Genomic DNA, 15,483 nt, shown 5'->3' on the forward strand with positions numbered 1-15,483 from the left:
TGACTACAAGAAAGAAAATTAATTTTAAAAAAACCTTAAAAGCAATGGGTAAGGATAAACAAGGAACTTTTTCTTTAAAAAGTTTCTTTTGGGGTGCCTGGGTGATTCAGTTGGTTGAGCGTCTAACTCCTGATTTTGGCTCAGGTCATGAGCCCAGGTTCTTGGGATTCTCTTAAGATTCTTTCTCCCTCTGTGCCTCTACCCCATGTAAGTACTCTCTCTAAAAAAAAAAAAAAAAATTAAGTTTATTTTGTGGAGCTCCTAGCTAGCTCAGTCAGTAAAGCATGTGACTCTTGATCTCAGAGTTGTGAGTTCAAGTCCCATGTTGGGTGTTGAGACTGCTTAAAAACGAAATCTTTTTTAAAAATGTAATTAAAAGTTTCTTTTGTTAACTAGACTTGTGGTGATTATTTCATAATATATACAAGTTTTGAATCATTAGTTCTACATCTGAAATTAATATAATTTATATGTCAATCATACCTAAATAAAGTGTGTGTATATATACTGTATATGTGTAAATATCATGTCTGTGTGCATATATATGTATAGATATATTGGAATACTAGACATAAAAGAGAATGAAACTTTGCCATTAGCAACAACATGGATGGGTCTAGAGGGTATAATGCTAAGTGAAATAAGTCAAAGAAAGACAAATACCGTATGATTTCACTCATATGTGGAATTTAAAAAACAAAACAAATGAACAAACAAAAAGAGAGAAAAAACACTCTTAAATACAGAGAATAAACTGGTGGTTGCCAGAGGCTAATGGATACGGGATGGGTAAAATAGGTGAAGGGGATTAAGAATACACTTATCATGATAAATGTAGAGTATAGAATTGCTGAATCATTGTATACTTGAAACTAATATAACACTGTATATGTGTAACATACACATATACAGTATAACAGCATATGTATATATGTATAACATTTTATTAAAATGTTAATTACATTTTAATAAAAACATAGTATTTTAAAAAAATCTAAAACAATGAATGGGATGTCATGTTAATACTAACTTTATTTTTTTTTTATTTTACTTTCATTGCTATATGTATGTGTGTATATACATTTATTCTTTTTCAACACTACAAATAGGAAAAGGAGGGTAGCTAGAAGTCTGTATACAGCAACAAACTGTTGAATATGACTAATGAGAAGCCAAAATCACTATTTTTCTTTTTTTCAAAATCATTATTATAGTAGAAAAATAAACTGCTCTTTTTAAACTTTAATTAGGTATTTTAAATTCAAATCATTTTCTGTAAATAGTAAATTATTATGTTAAAAGCCTTTCAGTCACATTACCTATTACGAAAACCAAATCTACAATTTGTGGGCCACAATAGAGGATTTCACCAGGAAACATAAATTGGCAATTTTAAGAGTTGGACCTGTCCAATCAATTGGTATCCAAAAACGATACCAAGATAGTTACCACTATACTTCCTTTTGATAATTTGCCAAACTCCTATCAGTGAGGGCTAGGAGACTGAAAGTACTTCCCTTTCTCAACCCTTCTCAAGAATTCCATAATGCCTGTCCACAATGTAAGCTCAATTACCATGAATTCTGTCCTGGAGTTTCTTTGCCAAATAGCCCATTTGGGTACACAAGCATACATTATGTGATTAAATGGTTTTTTTTGCATGGATTTCTTTCCACCTATAAAGTATGTACCTTGGATTGCATGTAACTTGTTCTGTGAATGTTTCACAAGAAAACATTTCTAATAAATTTTAACTTGATAAATGAGCAATGTCTTACAATACAAGTAGTACATAACACCGAACATCAAATGATCACAACTGAGCTGATGGTTCTTCTCACTTTCTATCTGCTGGATTGTGGGCGATCATCTCTCATGCTCAGATGCTTGGTCTCAGGCCATGGTGTTTGGCAGAAATCAGTGATTTTTCAGAACACTGGACGGTATACACAACTGGCACTAGTATATTTTTTGTCACTTTAAAGCACCTATGGACAGTCCTTTGTTTTTCCATATAAAAGTAAGCTTGGGAATGCTTTGCTTCATTCTAGGTCAGACTGCCTGCAGATATAGACCCTTTCCTCTGTTGCCTTATTGCCAGTTTCATTAAATACAGTATATGACAAGAGTTTACTGATACTGTAATCAACATCTATATGAGCATATACAATGGGCCCCATGCAAAAAAGATTCCATTGAGCCGATAGATAGCAGTGATTCTGTTAGTGATAATGAAAGTTGTCCTACACAATAACTCCCCTCTCTCCTTTCTCATACCAGCCATGTCTCACACCAGCCATGAAGATTTTCAAAGATAAGTGCAGGTTAATTTATTTTCCTTTACATTTTGTATTTTCTTTATTATTTTGTATTATATTACAGTATTTTAATCATTTTTGTATAAATAGTTTTGGTTTGTGGAACAACTCATCTGAGTTTCCATAATTTCTTATGGGGAAATTCGCTTTGATATGTAAATGCTTTGGATTACAAGCATGTTTCTGGAATGAATTATGCTCGCAAACTAAGGTCTTACTGTATTTCATAATGCTTTGCAAATACACCAGGGTTCAATAAATGCTCGTTGAAATAATGAAGTCTTAATCAAATTTAAGTGTTTTCATGCTGCTTACCTTTGGCTGCAAAAGTAAATGTTCCCATGCATGAATTAAACTCTCCACAATTCCTTCTCCAAATAAACCTGCATCGACAGTTTCTGTTACAACTAGGGACACTCTATAGAATGATTTTTTAAAGATATATGTAAGTAAAATATCATGCTATTTATGTAAAGATTTCAAAGCTGAGAGAAGAAAGGAAGAGTATATTATAGAAACAGTCCATATATAAAATTTTCTAATACATTTCATTTTTTAATTTTCTACCTCAAATCTTAAGGAACTTGACTGTACTGTTCTTCAGGCTCCCCTGTTCTCCACTGACACCTTCTGGGGGTGGAGAAACACACAGCCTTCACTTGACCCTGCTACCTCCTCAGGCTCTTCTTTCTTTCATTGCTAAATCCCTAACAGTGCTTTATACACAGTCCCCTTCTTGATGCCAACACTTTATAAAAATATTCTATCATAAATAATTCCCTTACTTATTATGATGAATAATCTTTCTCAGTTCTCACTTTCCTTAATCTACAAATACGTAATGTACATGAGAAGACCTCCCTCTCAAAATCCTTCTCTTCCTTCCATGTTTACCTCTTACATATTCATTGTAGTTCTCTTGTTGCTTCTTTTGCTTCACCTACAACCTGCGAGTTATCACAAAAGAGTCCGCAGAGCTCTGATCTTCTGACTGTTCTCTCTTTCTAGAAAATTTCACTCAAAGACATACCAAAATAATTTCTCCCTCCTCTGATCTTCTTTAGCACACATTGCCAGTATCATTTATTTGTATATTTAGAAGATACAGAAAAGTTTCATAATATTCCTGATCTTCCTTTTCTGATTATGGGTGCCTTGAGGACAGAAACAACTTTGGTATCCCCTACAGTGCCTAAAGCCAATATTATATAAATACACAAAATTTTCAATATTTAAAGGCTGCAAACATTTAGAATGCTGAAGGTATCCCAATCATCTAGTCCAACATCTTGACATTTCTAGATTTACTGAGGGTCAAAATAAATTAATAACAGAGTCAATATTAGAATCCATATCTCCTAATTCAAAGCTGCAGGTCCTTCTACAACACTATCTGTGAGAGAAATGAAGGTCAATTAAGGTAACTGATTCATACCATGGCCTGAATTGTGTACCACCAAAATTCATAATTTAAAGCCCTAATTATTGTGACTACATTTAAGGATATGGTCTTTAGGAGGTAATTAAGGTTAAATGAGGTCATTAGGGTGGGGCACTAATCTGACAGGGCTGGTGTCCTTATAAAAGTGGAAGAGGCAGAGGTGATCTGTCTCCTCACATGCACAGTGGAAAGGACAGGAATGCAGCTATCTGCAAGCTAGGAAGAGAGCTTTCACCAGAAATCAAATTTGCCAGCCCCCTTGATCATGGACTTCTACCTCCAGAGCTGTGAGAAAATAAATGTCTGTTGTTTAAGCCACTGTGTTATCTTGTTGTGGGAGCCCGAGCAGACTAAGATAATTCAGAACACTGTTATTTCTATAAAATGGGTATAATATCTGCCACAACAATCTAGTAAGACTTCTTTCATGCAAACAAATGTAGAGCCCACTGAAAAGTGTATTATGTATACAAAAATACTATTATACATATGGAAAAAGACTTTTTTTTTTTTACAAATAGTTTGTCAAATTAGTTTCCACATAACACTCAGTGCTCATTCCCACAAGTGTCCTCCTCCATGCCCATCCCTCCTCCCCCCCACATCCATCAGTCCTCAGTTTTTGTCAGCATTCAAGAGTCTCTCATGGTTTGCCTCTCTCCCTTTCCCCCACCATTTCTGCCCTTCTTCTCCCCCTTGTTCCTCCGTCAAGTTCCTCCTAATCCTCCTATACGTGCAAACATATGATATTTTGGAAAAAGACTTTTAAAAATAACAGTCCAAATGACAACAGACTATAAAAAAGTCATCTTTCAATATAAGCTGAACTTAAGTAAGATGAGATGACAAACCACCCAAGATAGGTAGTAAAGCAAGTGCTACATAAAGAAAGCTCAGTCTCTAAAATGATAGTGTTAGACCAGATGATGTGTAAATCCATTCTAGCTCCAAAAAGCCATCAGCTTTGTGATATAGACCAAAGCAAGATGACATACTAAAAAGCCAAGACTTAATGAGACATTATTCAAAGCATTTGAAGAACTCAGGCCAAAATACATTGACAGCTGACACTTCCAAAGCTTTCATTTTAGCCAAGGATAACACAAATTGTGAGAAATCCATCAAGCTTGATCTACTCATATATTATTTTTAACTATAACTTTTAAATAGTTATTGACCATACAGGAGGTATTATCCATTTTCACAAACAGAATACCGAAATGAACAAGAGTAAAGTAACTTGCTAAAGGTCAAGTTTATCAGTTTTAAATTGCTTGGCACAAATTTTTTTCAAGATCTTTAAATATTTTTTATCAAGAATATGACATTATGAAAATTTATCTTAAGCTAAATGATCCTATATCACTACCTTTACAATATAAGGGTTTCAGCATTTTTATTTGGGCTAGAAGTTATAAATGTGAATATCTTAATTTTTAAAAGAAAAAAGTGGATTATAAAAACTAAAATTATATTGTATATATTATATAGTACCTTTCAGGAATGTGTTTTGGAATCTCTATGTCAAGTGACTTCATGTGTAAGAGTTTGATTCCTGCTCCCATCTTGTTTGCTGCCACTATATCACAGGCAAGCTCATACATGGTCTTGGATAATTCACAAGCATATACTGAGTGTGCTCCAGCTTTTTTAGCAAACATGCTGCAAGAGAAAAAAGTGCCCCATCAGGAAAAAATAATCTACTGTGGTTTTTCAAATTTTAGTGGAATTATGACGTTAAACATGGGGTTTAACACATGGTTCTTTAACACAACCATTATTCATTCCACATTAAAAAATGAACTAGACCCCTAAGTGGCTCAGTTGGTTGAGAGTCAGGCTTCAGCTCAGGTCATGATCTCATGCTCTGTGGGTTAGAGCCCCATGTTGGGCTCTGTGCTGACATCTCAGAGCCTAGAACTGCGTCAGATTCTGTCTCCCTCTCTCTCTGCTCCTCCCTTACTCACACTCTGTCTCTCTCTCTCTCAAAACTAAATAAGCGTTTTTTTAAAAATGAACCAATATTCTTATTAATAAACAAATCACACAGGAGCACCTGACTGGCTCAGTCAAGTGGAGCATGCAACTCTTGATCTCGGGTTTGTAAGGCTGAGCTCCACATTGGGTGGAGAGATTACTTAAAAATAAAATCTTTAAAAGAACAAAAAAGAAACAAACTATACAATAAATCATGACATTCATATTTTTAAGAAGATACAACTGGCATGAAAAATATTGATAGGCTTTAACTTAGACAACTAGATTCAACCAAAATATTAATGCAATAAGTACTATAAAAGGACATTCAAGATTTCAATCATAACCCCAAATTCTCCTTAGTAGTTATGTCCAGTTCTTGATAACTTAAAGTTACAGTAAAAAATACAATAGTAGTAGTTGCATAAATAATCAAAAGATTATTAGAAATAAACTCTATTTTTGAATTCCACTGTTAAATTTTCCATATTTGGCAAAAGCTTTAATTTACCTTGGTATACATGTGTATATAATTAAAGCACAATTACAACAAACCTGAGTATTCCAGTTCCTGCTCCAATGTCCAAAACACTCTTGGATCCCAAACAAACTGCATCTTGGATTGCGGCATTATAAACTGCATTCCTTTTGGTGTCATTAAGCATGATAAAGTGCCAGCGTTCCACCAACCAGTTTGCAACACGATAAAAATTCTCCTTTGCATCATTGAAATCAGGGTTTAGTTTCACTGCTTTATGAAAATACCCAGCTGCTTCATCTCTAAAGCCCATTCTATAGTAAAATATGACAGACAAAATATTCAATTATTATGATAGCAATTACTGTGCCTTTATTCTTGCCACTCATCTGGCCTGAGAATCCCTCTCCAGTACCCCAAATCCTACTCAACCCAAGCACCATCTCTTTTTCTAAGGACTGCAATCCTTGATCACTTCTTTCCTTTCCAAACCCTTATTGTATTTATGCATTCTAGGAGATAGACTATAAATTACTATTGCACTAAAGTATAGTAGAAGCTCTCATAGTCCTCTCAATTTAACTAATCCACTAAAACACTAGTGCTTTCTAAAAACCATTCCCTGTGTAAAACATATCAATGCTTATAGCTAATAGGCTCCTCTCTGGTGTGCCTGCATACCTTTTCTCTCAGCAGCTGAATGAATTATCAAGAGTCAGTTGCATCTGTAGGGTGCCTGGCTGGCTCAGTCAGCTAAGTGTCTTGTCTGACTTCGGCTCAGGTCATGATCTTGCACTCCATGAGTTCGAGCTCAGAGCCTGGAGGCTGCTTCAGATTCTGTGTCTCCTCTCTCTCTACCCCTCCCCTACTTGCTTGCTTGCACACTCTCTCTCCCTCAAAAGTAAATAAACATTAAAAAAAATTTTTTTAAAGAGTCTTTGTATTTGCTGTTAGACTAGTTTACACCACTTGTACCTGTTATTATAATCACATATTTTAATTAAATATTAGAGAAACTAAATAAATTATGACTGCAAAAAGAGAGCCACTATTTCTGAGGACACTAAACTAAATGCTTTGGAAAACAGCAGAGGCCAACGACCCAAAAAACTGCTACTGAATTAGATGTAAGCAAATCAACAATAAAAAGGGAGAAAACTTCCTAACTATCTAGAACAGTGCCTCTTAAACTTTCTGTGGTGAAGAACTCATCTCTCCTTTTTCAAATATCTAATATTTGTAGACCAATACAGTTGTACTGCATGTAATTAGTTTGCAACTCACAGAACAAACTGGTCCACATTATTTTCAACAAGTGAGTTCTGTGATCACATGCTTGGGATTACAGCAATGCCAAACTGCTATATACATTTCTAAACACTTACTCTCAATTTCTATACTTATCTGTCACTGACTGATAATTTCTGGACAAGCACCGGTGTGTAGTCCACAAGCTTAAGAGAACTGAGCTACTAAAACCCTTTTACCCTCATACTTCTTCAGAAGAAACTTTAAGCATTCTGTCAATTTTAAAGAAACCAAATCAGACTATTAATTCTATATATGGTTTATGTAAAAAAAGACATTCTGGAATTTCAAACAGGACTCTGCCCTCTAACAAATGGCAATGGCCCTATGTCAAATGATAGGCACTCATGTTTTAGGTTAAAATAAAAATGTTTAAGTATAGTAACTGCTATCTTTAAGTATCTTAAAGACAGAGCTATCTTAATCTGCAACTGATATTGCACACAGTACAATACAAAATACATTGTATGTAATCGTTACTTGGTGAGAGGCAAAACTGGCAATGGATATTTTAAATTTTTAAACATCAACAATCTGTTGAATCACTGCCACACCTGCCCCTAATGTTTCTTGGGGTTTGTGCTTCTGTTAAGTTTGATTCTTAATATATCAGTTTTCTTAGACTGTAATGATAATCTGAAAAATATATGGTACACTCAATTCAAATATATCTCATACTGATAGACTCAACAATATGTCAGCATCAACAAACTATGAAACCGCCTTTTTTTCTTTTAACTAGAAGAAAAATTACCTTCCCAATTAGGAACTTAAATGTTTTGTTTAAATTTGATGCTACTGGACTAACATGAATTGTAAAGTTGAGACGTTCCAGCACAAACTTTATTTGACAAATAAAAGGAATAAAGGAAAGGAAGCGATTGTTTACTCTGAAAATCTTCTTTTCCTGGACCAGTGATTCTTTCAGTGGGAAGTAAGTGATCCGCTATGTTTGATGAGGAAAGTAGAGAGGACAAAAGCTAAGAGCTACTGTTGTAGAGAACAAAGATAAACTGTATAGCAAAAGCCACATTCACGCTATCACAAGTGAAGAATTCTCAATGTCTAAATTAGAAATTTTGCATAATTATATCTCAGAAAAGCAAACAAGCATTTTTTTGTCTCAATAATTGGTAACTGCTCAGATTACTATCTTACGACGATAGGTCACCAAGCTACAATCCGTCAAAAGTGTGTAGAGCTCCAATTTTCTGTTAAATTGAACTTATCCTTAAAGATAAGTTTTAGAATATTATGATAATAACATGTGTATTACCTAGAAATGTAACTGAACCCCACAGAGTAACTCCTCTTACATGGACTGAAGAACTAAAGAAAACTTTGAAATTAACAGATCACCTAGGTGGCTCAGTCCATTAAGTAACCAACTCTTGGTTTCAGCACAGGTCATGATTTCACAGTTCATGAGTTCAAGCCCCACCTCAACCCCTATACTGACAGCACAGAACCTGATCGGGATTCTCTCTCTCCCTCCTTCTCTGCACCCCCACCTTTCCCTTGTTCTCTCCCTCCCTTCCCTCCTCCCAAAAATAAATAAATAAACTTAAAAAACTTTTTCTTAAATATTTGTAGGGGCACTTGGGTGGCTCAGTTGGTTAAGAGTCAGACTCTTGATTTTTGCTCAGGTTGTGATCTCAGTTCATGAGATCAAGTCCCGTTCTGGACTCTGCACTGACAGTGCAGAGCCTGCTTGGGATTCTCTTTCTCCCTCTCTCTCTCTCTCTACCCACCCCCCACACTCTATCTCTCAAAATAAATTTTTTAAAAAATAATATGCTTTAAAAAATCTTTTACACTAAATTTTATTTAAAGGGAAAGTAGTTGCTAATTTAGTACAGATGGAGTCTGTGTGACAGGATCAGGTTAGCTGTTAGTATGAACAAATAAGTGTCAGTTGACAATCTGCCTTATTTTTCCCAGTTATTATCAGACTCTACAATTAGAAACTATCAAATATTTGTCTCTTAAAGGAGTACTCATTTCACTTCCCAGGCTGTGTTGATTAAGACTATTAAACCGTACAGCAGCTACCTCACTGAGACTAACGCACTTTGATAAAGGCATTTCTTATATACAACTTTTCATTGAATAAAACAATATGATGAGATGAACAAAGCGTAATAGAAGACAACTGTTGGAACATGCAAAATGATCTTACTACATAGAATAGGACATCATCATGGCATTTCCTAAATAAGAAGTCTTTTACTTTGTACAAAGAAGTAAAACCAGAATTACTAAAACAAATCCAAAACCAAAATTTGGGGTTTTTGTCAGTTTTCCTAATTACACAGTTTCTATGTAGACAGAAAATCCAAAGTTTTCAGCAAGATCCAGAGAACAGAATTACAAGGTCCCTGGCAGGGCACCAGAGTGACTTCACTGCCATTCAGCAACCCATGGTGTGTCCTCTCCTACAAGGTCTGCATCTTATCCAGGTGGAGGGAACTTTTCCTTGAATATTATATCTTTAGCTCTAGAGGCAGTGGCTACATAGTGTATGATTTAATATTAAAACTATTCTGTTAATAAGTCAGACAGAGAAAGACAGATGTTATGTTTTCAGTCCTATGTGGAATTTGAGAAACTTAACAGAAGACCATGGGGGAAGGAAAGGGGAAAAAATAGTTTCAAACAGAGAGGGAGACAAACTATAAGAGACTCTTAAATACAGAGAACAAATTGAGGGTTGATGGGGCAGGGGAGGGAGGAAAAAATGGGTGATGGGCATTGAGGAGGGTACTTGTTGGGATGAGCACTGGGTGTTGTATGTAAGCAATGAATCATGGGAATCTACCCCCAAAACCAAGAGCATACTGTATACATTGTATGTTAGCTAACTTGACAATAAATTATATTAAAAAAAAATTTTTTGTGTGGATCAATTTCTTTTATATGATGGAATTAAAAACACTTTAATTGACTGAGAAGAATACATCAAAAGATTAGATCTGGATCACTTTCAATAATCATACTTTCCCGAGCATCTTGGTTTTTTTCCTGTAAAATGTTTATTACTTTTCCTTACCTGTGTCATTTCTTATGAGTACATTCATAATTGTTTTCTTATATGAAATAAAGGTTGGTGTAATAAAAAAAAATGCTCTGTTGTTATATATTTGTGATTCTTTTCTTCTTCTGAGTTTTCTTTACTTCTTACTAGCCAATCCTTGGTCACTCTGATCTCCTGTCACAGTTAATAATTCTTTATATTAAACTTTCCCTTTCAAATTACTGGGTGATTTATCTCTGATCAAGACTGATACAGAATAATTCTTAACAAGTAAACTGAAATCACTACAAACCTGAAGAGGTGCTCCCCCATACTATTGCAAATCACTTCATCATCAGGAAACAGTTCCAAAGCCTGCTCATAACAACCAAATAAGTCTTGTGTTCGATTGAGAGCATCAAGCTCTTCAGCCCATCTGAACAGTGTATACTGAAAAGTTTCCTATGTAAAAGAGAAAACAGTAATTTAGTCAATAATATAAACGATGGAAGAATATACAACACTGATTGATGATTCCACAGAATCAAATTTTATTTTAGCTTTAGTAGACAGTTTGTAAATAAGTAAGTGCAAAAATGAATTTTACCACTTATGTGGCAATAACATGCAGAATTAGATAATATGACCACTTAAAACTCTCTTCATTCTTAGCTATCATAGCATATTCTCCACCTACCTCTCTTTTGAGGGCTTGTACATTTTAGAAGTTGTTTTTGCCTTCTTCTCTTCATTCATCCATCTCTAATACATTAACTATAACCTGTTCTACATCTATGTCTCCAACCAAGACCCTCTCTTCTGAACCTCAGTCACAGACACGACTTATTAGTCATCTCAACAAGGGACTGCACCCTCAAATTCAGTTCAACTCAAATATTTCCTGAACAATCAGTGTGCAAAAAACTGAGACTAAAACACAGCAATGAACAACAGAAATCCTATTCTTATCCTCACAGAAGCCCTGTAGAAAGAAATTTAACATACAATTTTTTAAAAATTCAAAATGCTCTAAACTGAACCTATTATATTCCTCTCACACAGGATATAAGATTAAGGTACCACCAAACCTCAAACCACTAAGTCATCTTATAATGCTACCTTAACTTCCAATACAATTCATTTCAAACCCAGCCAATTCTCAACATCTTTAAATCTGTCACCTCCTCTCCAATCCACTGTTACAACGTAGTCGGGCCCTTATAATACTTTCTGGACTATAGTAACAGCATTCCCTCTCTCACCCTGGCTCCAATCTCACCTCTCTCCAGCCATTCTCCATACCACAACACAGTGGAAAAAGGGAAGGGCTTTAGTCACTCCAGTTTTATCATGAACACAGTTTATGCCATCTTCACAGGTTTATACAGAAGAGCTGATACTTATAACTGAATCTTGATGTTGTTTACAAAAGAGAAAAGGATATGGAGGAAGATTCTACAGAATCAGGAGGAAAAAAAGCACAGATGATATGAAATGGATCAGGGAGAAGCGCCTGGCTGGCTCAGTCAGTTAAGCTTCCGACTTCGACTCAGGTCATGATCTCACAGTTTGACAGTTCAAGCCCCACGTCAGGCTCTGTGCTGACAGCTCAGAGCCTGGAGACTGCTTCAGATTCTGTCTCCCTCTCTCTCTGCCCCGTCCCCCAATTCATGCTCTGTCTCTCTCAAAAATAAATAAACATTTAAAAATTTTTAAAAAAGAAAGAAGGAAATGGATCAGGGAATTTATAGCTTGGTGTGACTGAAGTGTGGGCATAGGGAGTGAGGTGAGTAGTAAGAAATAAGACTAAAGAAATGGCTCTTTTGTAAAGGCCCATATGTACAAATATGGACTTTGTTCTGCAGGAAACAACTACTGAACCCTACTGAACGCGAGGCATTCAAATACAGGCCTTAGATATACTTTTAATACACACTAATCTATTAAAAAGGATACAGTTTTAATCTATTAAAAAGGATACAGTTACTGTTTTACAAAGGAGGAACCTCAGGAACAGAGAATTAAAGAAACAGCACTTGGGTTGATCAATCATTATTCTATTGCTATCTACTTATAAAAGCAAACTGTATCTCAACATAGCACTTTCTCCTCCTTAGGGCCAGCCGCTCCTGAAATTTACACTAAATTTATGTTGACTACATACATCTAGAGGTTACTGACATCTAGTGAGTAGATATCAACAATGCTGCTAAACATTCTACAATGCACACAGGACAGCCCTCCTCAACAAAGAATCATTCCATCCAAAAAAGTCAATAGCACTGAGGTTGAGAAAATGCTAGGTGAAATAAAGCAAAGTAGCTTGAGGCTGAAAACGGAATACAAATTTAAGTTAAAGCATTTTCATAAATTTAGATTCTAAAAAACTTGAAAAAACGTATCTATTAGAACAACCATCACAATCCAGTCACTGAAGCTTAAATAATGCATCATCTGATGACTACTTTAGGCTTATTCTCAACTTTATTCAATTACAAATACCCAGGACATTCCTTCTGCATACAAGTGCAAAAGTGCTGAGGCAGGAACATGCTAGACCTGGATATAGGAGGAGGGAGAAGATCAACTTAGGCCTCGTTTGCAATATGGCCTTTAGAATTTTGAGGAAGATGAAAGTTTTGAAATAGACAAGTGACATCGTTTGACTTGTAACGAAGTGCTCACGCAGGCTGTGTTGAGACAGGCTGCAGGAGAAAGCCTAGTGATGAGCCTACTCCAAAAGCCGACAGGTGACTGAGACCTGAACACGGGTAGTAAAGGAGAAGGTGGTGAGAAGTGGTAAGATTCTGGATATATTCAAAGATGGAGCCGACAGGATTGTTTGAGGGGTTGATTGCGGGTGTGAACAAAAGAGATGTAAAGAATGAGTAGTAAATATTAACAGCAACCACCAGCCATTAACCTTAGCCATCCCTCCCAACTTAGGTATTACGGGAAGAACACAGGTCTGCCAGCAAGTGAAAGAAGGGACCTCCTCACCTTCACGTCGTCTTTCAGCTCCGGCGCCAGGCTGAGTACGAGGAGGTAGTGGGCATAGGCGGTGCCGAAGTCCTGGGCGCTCAGGCAGTGCTCTGCGCTCTGCAAGGACCGCGACACCAGCCGGTCGCGCCCGGCTGCCCCGACGCCACTCCGTGCACCCCGGCGGGGCCTGGGCCGAGAGTTCGGCATGACAGAATCACCGCCCTGAAACCTGCGCTTGTATAACCAAAGTGAGGATGTTTTGCTAAACCGAATGAGAAAGCGCTCCCGTGGGCTACACTTCCAAACGACTTAAACAGTGCGCGAAAGCCGGTAACGTAAAGTTATGCCTCGGCCAGGGCTGTGCGCGCCCACCTTAGTCAGGCAGAAGCCCCGCCTCTTCCCGGCTTGGCAGGGTCGACGACTCACCCCGGCAACAGCGGACACCAGCCCACGGCGCACGCCCAGCGAGCGTCAGTGCGCTCGGCGTGCGTACGTCGCGGTCCGGCCCCTCCCCGTAGGAAGGGAGGCGAGGGGTAGCCAGGGCGCGTGCGCGGAAGGCAGCGCTTTTAAAGGCTTTGCCGTCTTTGCCTTCCTCGTTCTCGCCTCTCGGCCCCTGGAACCGAAGTTTTCTGTCTCCTTTTCCTGGCCGTCAGGAGAGAGAGAGGGAGAGAGAAGGACTCTGTGTGTTTTTGGTGCGTCAGGACTGTGTGTGTGTGTGACTTCGACTGCAAGACTGTCTCCTGGCGCTGGAACCGAAGTTTTCTGTCCCCTTTTCCTGGCCGTCAGGACTGTGTGTGTGTCTGTGTGTGTGTGTGCGCGTCTGTGTGTGTCTGTGTGTGACTTCGACTGCAAGACTGTCTCCGCTGACGCAGTCAGGGCGAAGCTGCACCCGACCGTGAGGGACATGGGTGGCTGTGAGGAGAGGACGTCAGGCGTTTGTGGTGATGGCTTAAGATCTTTGAACTGGGATGCATCAGATCTCGGAATGACGAGACTGGAAAGACCCTACAGAGTTAACAGACGTACCCTAGGTGTAGTAGAGCAAATGCTTTCACAGGCATTACTTAAAATCATCCTCACAAAACCCGGTGAGGTGGGCTTCTAAATCACAATCTTGAAGTGTTGCGGACGAAATGACACAAAGGACAAGACACACACAAAAGACAGACACAGACACAACTCCGGCCGGAGGAACAATTCTACAATTCTACGCAAGCCCCTCTTGCGGTTTATTTTATACCCGGTAACTGGATACAAACTGAAATCTACAAGATGCGTTCCTTTACCAATTAAGGGCCAGTAGCCAAACACATTTCAAGGACAGGTGGGAGCAAAGGGAGGAAGCGACCACAACATGTTTACTAAGAGGCCTGCTCGCAATTCCAGGGTCCTCCTTATTTCTAAGGAGGGCATGTTCCTAGTTTGCCAGCGGACCATTAAACTTGGATATTGTGCGCAGGCCTCCTGGCAGAGCACCCTGTTTGCAGGCATGCTTTGCCCAGGCAGGGAGCCCCGTGTGCAGGCACATCCCCGCGTCCCTAACCAAGCTTTCTTGTGGTCACTGTCGGGCTCCCACATGAAGACGGAAAAGGGGACATCCTGAGAAGTTACTTGCCCAATTTCACCCAACTATGTAGTTGCAAAGGCGTGACTCAAACCCAAGTTCTGTTATTTTAAAACGAATTTAGGATTTAGTTCATTGTTCGAGGTATCACCACTGTATACTGGCTATAATAATATATAGGAAAAGTTTTTCTACCTTCAAGTGTGGCCCCTAAGGGATGGATTCAAAACTGTAAAAGGGGGAGGCGCGTGGAAATTACAGCTGAAAGAAGTCATTTTTGTCCTCATTTTCAAACATCTCAGTAGTGAATATTTTACGTAACACAAAATAACAAATAGAACATTTGCAGGTCAAACTAACTTTGGGAGCTCCTGCCATTTTCTGCCTTCTCTACTGATCTGA

The 15,483-nt window shown here is 37.8% G+C and overlaps 1 protein-coding gene across 1 annotated transcript in view; it reads right to left on the reverse strand.

Moving 5' to 3' along the window:
* Nucleotides 1-13,939, reverse strand: part of PRMT9 (protein arginine methyltransferase 9) — a 38,042-nt gene extending 24,103 nt beyond the window's left edge. Inside the window, exons 1-5 of the mRNA XM_039253768.1 lie at nucleotides 13,536-13,939; nucleotides 10,849-10,997; nucleotides 6,292-6,528; nucleotides 5,254-5,421; nucleotides 2,634-2,736 (exon numbers count right to left, since the gene is read on the reverse strand). Coding sequence (XP_039109699.1) covers nucleotides 2,634-2,736; nucleotides 5,254-5,421; nucleotides 6,292-6,528; nucleotides 10,849-10,997; nucleotides 13,536-13,724 — 846 coding nt within the window. The 5' untranslated portion in view covers nucleotides 13,725-13,939. The remainder of the gene's footprint in view (nucleotides 1-2,633; nucleotides 2,737-5,253; nucleotides 5,422-6,291; nucleotides 6,529-10,848; nucleotides 10,998-13,535) is intronic.
* Between the last annotated feature and the right edge of the window lie 1,544 nt (nucleotides 13,940-15,483).

This window comes from Hyaena hyaena, unplaced genomic scaffold (genome assembly GCF_003009895.1).
Source record: "Hyaena hyaena isolate Hyena2069 unplaced genomic scaffold, ASM300989v1 scaffold_464, whole genome shotgun sequence".
NCBI lineage: Eukaryota > Metazoa > Chordata > Mammalia > Carnivora > Hyaenidae > Hyaena > Hyaena hyaena.